The 12,347-nt window shown below is 33.2% G+C and overlaps 1 protein-coding gene across 3 annotated transcripts in view; it reads left to right on the top strand.

Annotated features, from left to right (window-relative positions):
• Positions 1–12,347, top strand: part of Fsn (F-box synaptic protein) — a 156,983-nt gene that overhangs the window by 38,207 nt on the left and 106,429 nt on the right. For 2 of the 3 annotated variants that reach the window (XM_090385751.1, XM_090385747.1), the window contains exon 2: positions 8,822–9,057. In XM_090385751.1, the coding sequence (XP_090241877.1) occupies positions 8,822–9,007 (186 nt within the window). In that variant the 3' untranslated portion in view covers positions 9,008–9,057. Of the gene's footprint in view, positions 1–8,785; positions 9,058–12,347 lie in introns of all 3 variants that reach the window. The other variant, XM_090385758.1, reaches the window with a different exon arrangement.

Raw genomic sequence — 12,347 nt, 5'->3', positions numbered from 1 at the left:
TTAAGGCTTTGAGTGGATTAAGCAAGCTCAGTGCTGATGGGTTTCTTATTCTTGTTCAGACTACATACATGATTGAGGGCATAAATTCAAATTGAGGAAGGATGTTTGCGGAACATATGTGCAGAAGTCATCCATGTGGTTTTCTGGATCTCTCACTGATTGATATCTTGGATGGGATTTCTTAATAATGTAACTAACTTACAAATGACCATTAGTACAGATAAATCCAAGCTTATCTCAATGAAGTCCATTTCTATTTGCAATCACATATATATCCACCTTCCTTTTAAAAGAATCTGAACAACCAACTGGCTTTCATCTTCCCTCTCAAGAAATAGCTTAAAATGGAAAGAAGTTGCATAATTCTTTAAATTTTGATGTTCATTGTTATGTGCAAGCTCCTACCTATGAAAAGAGATTAGGTAACCTCTAACATTGTAGAAACTTCATTTATTTTAGGAATTATTATTCTGTTTAAATGAGTTGACAATGTTTACCTTACCTAATAATTCTTTATGTACTGTAGACTGCACAAGGCATGATGCCTATTTTTACATTTATAATCTGATTATTTCTATTTGTTTCATGCTTACTGATGATGTTTAGCAGGTAGGTTCCTATTAGAAACTGGAATAGATCTTAGATATAAATCACGTGCACACACACACACACACTATATATATATATATATATATATATATATATATTTTTTTTTTTTTTTTTTTTTAAGTAACTCCAGTAACAAAAAAAGTTTGTTTTTTTTTTTCCCCGTTACTGGAGTTAATAATTTGACTTTTGACATTTCTCAGGAATGGTAAAAAAACATGCTTAAGCATTAAAAAGTGTTTCAAAGTATTTTTTTGAAAAACATTTTGCAGCAAAGCTTTAAAATAAGATTGAAAATAATGCAGCTTTATTCATGAATTTTTATAACTACAAGTAAAAAAATATTGTATAATCTGCATTTGATATTAATGAAACTTCAGATGGGTTATTTTAATATAAATTCAGATAAAAATTAAAAAAGTCTGATTTCACATTAAATTCTGAGTTAAAATTTGCCCTCTATAACAGGATAATGGATCTCTCACTTATTACTTTATTCAATAACTACAGGACTTCTTGAAGGTCTGCTCAATTTCTGCTATAATTAGCTAATCTCAGATAGAAGTATTCATAGTTTTTCATCCAACAAAATATGTTGATTGGCCTGTAAATATAGTTTTGAAATAAATATTTAATAAGATTAATTGTATAATTGAGTAGCAGAATATCTTTTTTTTTTTTTTCTTTTGCAAGACAGAGAAGAAGCTATTGAAATACTATTCAGCATCCAAATAGGCACTGGTTGGTTTCTTGAATAATGATAACCAGGAATACCAGAGTTGCACTATATATTTTCTTATCTGTGGAACCATTATAAATTGGAGTGATATGAGTGAGAGTGAGTCTGAAGGTGTCCCAAATATCAGATACATGTAGATTCACCTGTGGTTGTAGAAAGAGATAAATAATACTATACATCAGATATTATCTAATGCCTTATAAATCCACTAGGCATGCACATAAATAAGAGCAATACAACAGCAAATGATGCTATAATGGTAATTTTTTTACCATTTTATCATCTGCTGCCTTGATAAACTGATAACTTCCTGATAAGATTTTTTATCAGGAAGTTATCAGTTTCATCAAATATTTGTATTTGTAAAAATTATAAAATTATTTCATACAAGCATCTAACTATACAACAGAGGGAGAGGGAGGGGGTACTTACTTTCAAGGATTGTCAAATGAGTATCCAAGAGATGGCATATGGTGTCACACCAGGTATAAGTTTGATTGAGCAAGTTCCTCTTTTATGAAGGAGGGTCAACTTGAGGTGAAGTAAAAGTGGAAAAGACACTGGGACCTGGTAGTGTGACAGTGTAGGTGTGATGCCCCCCCCCCCAATCCCACAAATAACCAGCCAAGTGGCTTTTTCAAAAATAAGTGATGTACAGGACTTTCATAGTATGACTGATGTTATCAGCCATACTATGAAATTCTGGAAAGCAAAAAAACACTAGTGAGTATGGGTTTGGCACACCCAGGGTCCTGAACTGGATATCATTATTCTTCTCTTTCTTGTGATTCCTTTCTGCTTCTGATTTTCTCTCTCTCTCTCTCAGGGTAACTAGGGAATTTTTTTTGGCTGGTGCAGCATAAGCCTCAGGCTTCCTTGCACCATATGGCTAATAATAATAATAATAATATTAAACATTCAGTTTATTTTTTCCACTGGAAAGTCAACAGCAGAGGCCATTTTCATCTTGAAACAACTATCTGAAGGATTTAGAGAGAAAAGAATTATGCAATATTCAGTGAAACATTTGCCGTTTTGTATACCACCTAAAAATCAGATCCAGGCTACATTTATGTACTATATTATTAATAACATTGCACACTAATTACATTTAATATTTTATAAATACAGTAATAATTTATTTTAATTTTATATCTTTAAAGAACTAACTACTTGGAAAAATCACTCGATAGTAGCTTGCTTAGGTCATAAATCTTAGCTTGTCAATTAGTTTTCAAATATCAGTTGCTTTATATATGCAGATATTGCTTTAAAACTTCAGTTCTATTTAATACAGTTGTCCTTGCAATTTATTAATCTCTTCCTTATGCTTGGTGGGGTGGAAATGCTTCAGATTGAACTTTTCGTAAGTGAAATAAGATGCACATTTGCTTTTCACATTTTCAAAGAAATATGCATTTTTCATTAAATTACTTATTTGTTTAATAGCAACTATGCTATATTTTGTTATTGATTTTTATTAATTGATATTGATTATTTTTATTATTTTTCATCATTGTACTGCAGAAAAGATATTGATACCCATACCCATGTAGGCACTGGGAGGCTAAACATAATTCTAGTTTCTGTTTGGATTAAGTGTATTTTGATTTTTTTTTTCCAATATCATATCTGTATCTGATTTTTATATGCATCGTACAATGTGAGTGAAAAGTCCTTGTGCATCATATTTGCTCTATTGTGGAAGTAGGAAACTCTCATACATACATAAACCTTAGGTGGCTAATGGCACCAAAGGAAATTCTGCAAGATAAAAAGTCCCAACTTCTCAGTACCTGAACCGGTCATACTGTAAACAGTGAGCTGCTTGGATGCATGCAAACATTGTGAAAATGACATCAGTTGAGGCCTGAGTGGCATTGATGGAACATGTTTTGTCATGGAGAGAAATACACAGAATGATTAATCAGAAATTTGGGGAAATGTATCTTAAAATCCCATGCACCATGTTGCAACACAGTAGGGTAGGCTGTGAGTTTTAACAGAGGACAAAATACTGGACATTTCTTTGTCGAGTATTGTGTAACATCGTGAGAAGGTGGAAAAGGTCAGTTCACAAATTGTTGATCCATATGAGATGCCTGCTTTGCTGTGAACAGCATGCAGGCATTTTATATGGATTAATGAGTAAAGTACTTAAAAAAACACCATGAAGTTGCAGCCATACAAGATAACATCATTGCATGAACTGCAAAAATGTGACCATGTAAAATGTATAATATTGCTCTTGCTTTCAAGAGCTAATGGAGAAGACATTCAAGACATCACTTTGGTATTAGTAAGGCCAAAGGAAGCTGACTTTTTCTGAATCAGATAAAAAATAAATAAAATTAAAAATAATAATAATATAAAATAAAATATTAAAACAAAACAAAATATTCATACTCTTTCCATTCCCACAAGGTAACCATCCAGTTCTACTTCGAACTTAGCCAGACTCACTGCCCCTACCCATTATGAGGTAAAACTTATTCCACTGTTTGACAACCCTTGACCATAAGTGAGTTTCATGAGATCCAGTCTTTTGTTGTTCCCTGAAATTTTGCTCCCTGGTTCTTATCTCACATATGAATGAGGAAGGTCTGGAACACAGACTTTCCTCATTCATTTTACTCATTCCCTTCAGTGCTTTATATACCTCATTCAAACCTCCCCTTAGATTTCTAATTCACAAACTCTTCACTAATCTGGTTGCCTTTATTTGAACCCTCTCCAGAAGTACGATGTCTTTTTTAGATGTAATCTCCAATATGAATACAATATTCCAAATGCAGTCTAAACATCACATTATATAGAGGGATAATGTCTTTGTCCTTTTTTTTTTTTTTTTTTTTTTTTTTTTTATGAAAACCCCAAACATGAAAGGTGTCAAAACCTATAGTACTTAATACCGTGAATGGATTGAAGGAGAAGTATGGGGGGAGGGGGATGCCGGAAACTTTGCTCTAGAGACTAAACATGGGTTTCACCACTTCAAGCCTCCAATAAGCAAAGTGGTGGTATTTCACTGGTTGATGAAAGTCATCTACCACCTTACTAGCAAAGGTCCTATAAATCATGGACATGATGTGCCTTCGTAGCCCCTGTTTATACCTCAGAAAACTTTGTGTCAGATTGAATCATAACATATAAATCTTTTGACATTTCTCAACCTAATTTATATGTGACTCCAGAATTTTTGTTCACCAAATGCATAACCTTACAGTTAGAAATATTAAAATTTAGTTTTATTTAGACCATATATGCAACCAGTCCAAGTCTATTCAAAGCATTGTGGCCTTCTGATTCAAATTGTTAGCCACCCCGACCTCATCAATATGATTTATGGAAATTAAAAATAGAAGGTGACCCCACTTATTACACTGTTCCATTCAGAAGACTGGCCATTTATGACAACCTTCTGTCTCCTATCTTTTAGCTAGCTCATGATCTAGTATAGGATCTTACCTGTAATCTCAGTTTGTTCTAGTTTATTCAGCAGCCTTCCATGAGTGGTGGTATCAAAAGCTGTTTGACTGCATGTACCTGTTTCGGCAAACTATGTTTGCTGTTGTTTGTACCAGTTTAATTGGGACAGTCTCAGTTTCAGAGCACTTATCACACTGCCCTGAATGGCATCACATTTGTACTAATTTTGTATTGGGCTACAGTACAGAATAATATGGTACATGTATGTAACATTTATTGATGTCACAAACATACTTATAGCCAATAAATACTTATAAAATATTTATTGCCTGTAAGTATACAGTAAAATGCAGTTTTGCAAAGAATAATTTAAATAGAAAGAAAGAAAGAAAACCAATGCATTTTGTAAGTTACTCTGTGTCACAGTGTGACCCCCTCTTTGCTCATTCCCACTAGTTACTAATCAGCCATATGTAGAAGCTCTTAATTTAATGGCTTCTACAAAAGCAGTATAAATGAATTTTTCTATCAGTGCTAAAATGCTTCAAATGATAGTAATAGGCAGTCTGCCTCAATGGGACTGGAACAAAAACCCTTGGGTGGTATATTCTTGCCACTCTTGAGCTAAGAGGCCAATCATTTAATACAAACAACATGATCCAATCCCACGCTACACAGACACTATATACACTTCACACACACTTCACTGGATCAGCTTTGCTGGGTACAGTACCTTCACATGCCCCCCCCTTCGACGTGGGCACCTGTACGTGGTGGAGGAGCTCCCAGTGACACTGGACCAGGCTAACATCATAGGAATCCTGTGTATTTGCCATGTGCTCTGACCCATGGAAACTCAGAAAGAGGGACCCTGGTGAGTGAGACGCCCAGCTTCACCACATCACACCACTTTGGTTCCTGCTTCAACAAGATGGGTGGTCCCGGATGGCTCAACCAGGATTAACTGGCTAGTGTGCTAATTGTCTGACAGCACCAGGGGTTTCCCCCATCTTCGCATTAACTCAGATCAATTGGCTAGTGGGTTCACTTGTCATGCCCCTATCTTCATGGTCCAAGGGAAAAGATTCAGGCTGGCAGCAGTGCAAGTATAGGGTCTGGATAGCCCTGCATTTTCATGCTGGTTAACTCCACCATGAATTGAAACATTAGAAGGTACAGAGCTGTCTAGCAACGTGTGTGCTGAAATGGTCAGCAATAGAAAACAAACTTCCCAGTTTCAGAAGGCAGGCCATAAGATGAACACTTGTTTAGAACACCTTTATGCCAGACACAATCAAAAGGTTTAGAAGCGTTGAGGGCAACTGCTTGAGTTTCTTCGCATTTTTCCATCGAACAAATCCAATGATTAACATAATTGGGCCAAGATATTTCCGGTGGATTGACACTTATGGAAACCATATTAGTATTTGTTAATCAGGCAAAAATTTTCAAAATGTTGCAAGAGTTAGCAGTTGATAGAATTTTTCATTACTTTGAAACAAGTTGAGATAAGTTCAATGGAACAATAATTTGAGTGGAGAGACTTATCTCTATTCTAGGAATTGACTTAATATTAAAAAATAAAAAAAAACACCAGTAGAATAGGAGCATGTAAAAAGGCAACAAAAAACAGGAGTTAACTGGAAACACAAGTTTTAAGAATGAATTGAGTAATGCCATGAGGACTGGAAGACTTCTTGGCATTAAGATTGTGCAGGAGTTTCATCTATCTTTCCGTTGAGAAACAAGAGAGGCATTGAAAGGTATGTGACAGGCATAGGAGATTTAGCAAGTACATTAGTGCTAGACTTTGAAGAAAATAAAGATGCCAGCTTAAAGTGCACTTTATCTTTAGATGAGGATGCAATGGAACCATCATCATGTAACAGAGATAAAAGGGTAGCTGAGAGCAGATGTTATGGCCAATAGCTTTGGCAAGAGACTGGAAGACATAAAAATATAATTTAGCAATGCCAAATATTAGGATACAAGCTAACTGCCACAAGATTGTTCCTGTTATTATCTTGATGAATAACCCAAGCAGATTTATTGGAAAACCATGGTTTAATTAGGGATTCTTAATGAGGAAGGGTTCCGTCCTGAAATTCACTTCTACTGCATATATTATAAGCTATTTTAAAATTGTATTATTAAAAAAAAGTTTAAAATTTTCTTGTTAGAACATCTTGCATAAATATATAGTTATTTAGTTATCCCAGTTGTTATGCATTGTTGAGTGAAAATTTTATTTTTTGAAACACATTCTTTCATTTACTATTGTCTATGGGGAAATTACTCTCACTGTTACAAACTTTTGCTTTATGAATTATATTTTCAGGAATGCATGGTTTTTGTAAATTTGGGGGTTTCTATATTGGCTTTGTTACTCCTTGCTCATGAAAATATTTAAGCTTAATTCCTATTGGGGCGTGGATGGGGAATATTTAGCAGAGGAATTCTTTATAAAGCAAAGACTTGGCACTATAATTATCCATGTTTTAAACTAGCCTTTAACCTTATGTAGCAGTTATGGCCTTTTATGGCAATCATCCAAACTGCAGTTTATCATTTAAAGGCTTAAAGTAGATGCACCTCTTTTCAACTAACTGAATCTTATTGGGTCCTGAAGTTTTATCTTGGCTTACCCAGTCACAGTACTAACTTGTAAAATTACAGTATTTTTGGCCGACCGGGCTAGCCGAGTGAGTAAAGTACCTGCCGGGCAACCCAAAGGTCACAGGTTCGATTCCCGCCTCGGGCTTGGAAGGTGAAATATGGCCACAGAAGCCGATGCGCCAACAACTACCAAATCAAAAAAAAAAAAAAAAAAAAAACAGTATTTTTGAGGATAATATTTAATCTTTTTTCATTAAAGATCCATTCTCCATTATTTAATACAGCATATCTCCACTTAATGACAGGGTTTGTTCTTGAAAGCAGCATCACTCATCAAAAAATTGATTAAGCAAATTGAGCGATTTCAATGAAACTGCTCAATGAAAATTCAATTAAGCAAATTGATTTTTCCCATAAGAAATAATCAGAATGGTGGATACCTTCCCCGAATTGGATGAATTTATCTATTACCTTGTATTATGAAAATATAAAATAACTGAATTTGCACCCAAAATAAATATTAGCAGATGCACATAAAAAGAGTAAAAAATATAGATGAGAAACAAAAGCTGTGTGTAAATTAAAAACTAAGTGAAATTTTGCATTCACTATCTGTTCATCCTAGTAACCTTTGTTTTTGCTTTTTATCAAAATTACACACCAAAGTAAAAAAATAAATAAGCAAATTAATATATAAAATTCTGTTTGTATCAGCATAACCATTGGGTCAGAGGAGTTTACAATTAATCATTTCAATAATGAATACAATCATTTACCATATTTTGCAGTCATGTGGAATTAAACATGGTCCACTCAAATACACGTGGTGTTTCTTTACTCTCACAATTTTTTTTTTTTTTTTTTAAATCAAAACCAGATACAAAATTGAGAAATTTAACACTTATAAAGAGAAGATTTAGAAATCTTATGATTGGATTGGGTGTTATAATAGAAAATATATAAAAGTGATTGAGTGATTAGTCCAGATGAATGAAGTTTTATCTATAGATATAAGAATATTCCTTTGCACTGCTAATGTTATTGTTAATTTATACAAAATTTCAGTATTTATAAGCAAAATTGTGGTATTATAAATATATTGCATGAAATGCAGAAATTTGTGGTGTCAATCATGAAATAAACAAATGGCATGAGCCATGATTTTTTTACAGAGTGAAGAGCATAATGCTTATATATAATTTCTCTGACTGTTCCTATGGACTAATTGGATGTGGATAGGAAAAAAAATCAAAACTAAGACTACATATAAATGTATACAAACTTGAACTCTAAAAGTAATGATTAAAAGTTTTTCACGTATCTGTGAAATTTGATCACCTAACAGTAATCATAAGTTAGCTAAATTTTCATAGTGATTTTATCTGTTGCTCACAGCAAATCATGGATTTTGCTCCCCTGGTGCCTGTGCAGGTAGGAGAAAGAATTCGGGTGATCCTGGACTGTGAAGACAATACACTTGCCTTTGAGAGGAATTATGAATTTCTGGGGGTTGCATTCCGTGGGCTGCCAGACAAAAAGCTGTATCCAGCCATCTCTGCTGTATATGGGAACACAGAAGTATCGATGGTGTATCTTGGTCATCCTTTAGATGGGTGATGATGGACTATACTGATAGGAATATATTCAACCGCCCAGGTAGTACGGAGGTGAGTGTACTTTTTATATCCTTTTGGTTCACAAAATTTATTAACAGCCTTTGCATGAATTGGAATAGTGATAATTGTATGTGTACTTGGCTTGTTTTCGTAATTAAATATCGCTTTTAGAACTTCATTTATGTATTGATTATTTGTAGTTGTAAAGAATTTTTACATGATGAGATATTTCAACATTGAATATTGGTTCAGCTCAGGGTAATCATTATATACTCTGCATTTCTGGGATTTGTTCTTGTTAAGCCTGAAAGCTGGATTTATTCTGTAAGGGCAGCAATTGGAATTTTTTAATTCATTACAGGCAACTGAAAAATATACACTTTTTCTTGTGTTGTTATACACTGATTAATACGAATATACAGAAATGCATGAACCTTGAATAATAAATACAGTAGAATCAAATAGACTTTCTGAATTTCTAATTTTACTTTGTTTTTAGTTCACATTATGGTTTGAGTTTTTAAGTTTATGTAGCATATTATAAATTGAGAAATCCAGAAGTAAATACTTATATTAGGTGGATTTTATGAACAGTTAACATATAGTTTATTAGTATGAGGAAAACCTTAAAATTGACTTAATATTAAAAAATAAGAAAAAACACCAGTAGAATAGGAGCATGTAAAAAGGCAACAAAAAACAGGAGTTAACTGGAAACAAGTTTTAAGAATGAATTGAGTAATGCCATGAGGACTGGAAGACTTCTTGGCATTAAGATTGTGCAGGAGTTTCATCTATCTTTCCGTTGAGAAATAAGAGAGGCATTGAATGGTATGTGACAGGCATAGGAGATTTAGCAAGTACATTGGTGCTAGACTTTGAAGAAAATAAAGATGCCGGCTTAAAGTGCACTTTATCTTTAGATGAGGATGCAATGGAACCTCATCCTTGAAAGTGAATGAATATCAGACATTTTTAGATACTATTTAAAGAACAGAAAATGAAACAAATAATATATAGATAAAAGCTAGTATATAAGAACTGTAAAATCTGAGTTTTTCTTGTTATTTATAAACTACTTGGTGTGTTTTTTTTTTTTTTTTTTTTTTTTTGGCTTTAATATGCTTGAATGATGACCTCAAAATAATACCATGGACAGATTAAAAAAACAAAAGAAACTTGTTGAGATTGGACTTGAATTTCACCAAATTATAATTATCAGGAAATGTAAACAGAGGAAGATTTTTTCAAATGCATGCCTGCCAGCTTTTATGAAATTTTCATAAAATTTATAAAAAACATATATCTTTTACAATTTTTCTATGATTTTCAATCAAGTTTCTGCTGTTTTTCAAGTAAACATTTCTGTTGTTTTCCCCAATACAGACTGAATACCAAGATTATGACTGATATGTTTATAAATATTTGTTTCAGTAAAATAAATCCATGGGTGTCAATTAACAATTTTTAATATCTTTTAACAGCATATTTTTCAACAGTAAAATGTTTTTAAGGAAATTTAATATTTTTTGAACAAATTAAATTAATATGAATGAAAACATCACCAGACTTCAGGTGCAGCAAATTAAAGCCTTCCTGGGATTCTAATCTATCATTCTACAAATAGCTTATTGGGCATGGAGACCACATCAACTTGAAAGGCAAACTCTTTACCCATTAGTCTTCACACCTTTTTTTTTGTTATATTAGGGGGTCATATGCGTTTCAGAGCAATGCTATTTAAAACTAGTGGCTCTTGTGAATGAGTTCTTATTGTTGTAATGTTATGCAATAGATATATCATATGATAAGAACTGTGGAAATAATATAACGTTCATAATGGCAAATTATTTTAAAAATATTCTTTATAAATTAAGTGGTTCCATGGAATAATTTTCACACATATTTAGAAACTTTTAATGTGGGCATAAATAGATATTTCTCAGAGTAATATGGGATCACCTCAAAAAAAAAAAATTATTATTTATTAAGAATGATGTTATGATATAGATGTAAAGAATTAACAGTTATATTATCCTCACCTTGCTCAAAATCAAAAAATATGTTATATTTTTGAAATTTCATTGAAATATAAAATAAATGGCAATCAGACAGCAATATTCGATTATATTTGGTCTTGTTTTCAATTTCATTGGATATCATTTCCAGAAGTCTAATGCAGTATGACCAGAACTTGTCCAACTGGAAGACTGAATGCCAGATGTGGCTCTTAAGATGGGTTATTTAGTCATCAATACTCTAGAAATCTTTTCTTCTTTTTTTTTTTTACATTACTTTCTATTGAATATTCAGTTCAACTTAATATTCCACTTTTAATAACATTAATTCTATAACTGATGATATTTTTGGAAATGCATATAATTTTTCACTTTTAGTGACATTCATGATTAATGACATAAATTTTGAGTATTTTCTTATGTCATTAAAAATGAGTAGATATACACTGTCTGGCCACTTTATTAGGACCATGGTAGTTTTGGGCTCTATGTATGTAAATTGAAGATTGCGATGTGTACAGAAAAGTACCATAAAACCACCTTACTCTGACTGATGTCCAAATCATTTTTCCATAAATGGAAAAAGGACAAGATTTCACAGACTTCCAAAGAGGCATGATTGTTGGTGTACATTTAGCAGGTGCTATAACAGAGAGGATACATACACTTGTCAAAGGTCCAAAAATTGGTGTGATTTGAGTCTCTTTAGCAAATGAAAACATGTCAGGAAAATATCCATGAACATACACAACTATAGCAGGAAGAAAATGTGAGGTGATGGAGTGAAGCTACTGATCTTAAATTCCAAGCAGAAAATACAGTTACATTGGTGCCATATATGGGCAGGAAGGCTGGAGATAAATGATTGGTCCAGCAAGTTCTGATTTACACTTTTCAGCAACAATAAAAAACTACTTGAGTCACTGGAACCATCTTATTGTATACCAACAGTACAGTACAGTACAGTACAGTACAGTACATATTACAACACTGGAGGAGTTGTAATAGTATAATATATCTGAACATCACTACAGATTGGGTACATCCAGAAATGTTGTTTGTTTATCCCTATTGGCAGAGGTGCTTTCAAGACAATAATATGACTATCCACTGTGCCAAATGTGTGCAAGACTGTTTTGAGGAACGTAAGGAAGACTAAGACTCTTCCTGATCAGCCCCAGTTCCCAATCTTAATTTCATTAAGCATCTGGGATGAACTGAAAAGGTGTGTTTATTGGCACAGTCCTCTTCTCACATCTCTCTCCGGGAATTGTGGGAGATTTTGTTACGTGAATGATCCAGTATTCCTCCTGTTACTTTTTC

The sequence above is a fragment of the Mastigoproctus giganteus genome, chromosome 1 (assembly GCF_048544385.1).
Source record: "Mastigoproctus giganteus isolate SK-2022 chromosome 1, ASM4854438v1, whole genome shotgun sequence".
In the NCBI taxonomy this organism is placed as follows: domain Eukaryota; kingdom Metazoa; phylum Arthropoda; class Arachnida; order Uropygi; family Thelyphonidae; genus Mastigoproctus; species Mastigoproctus giganteus.
This window is presented reverse-complemented; position numbering and strand designations above follow the sequence as displayed.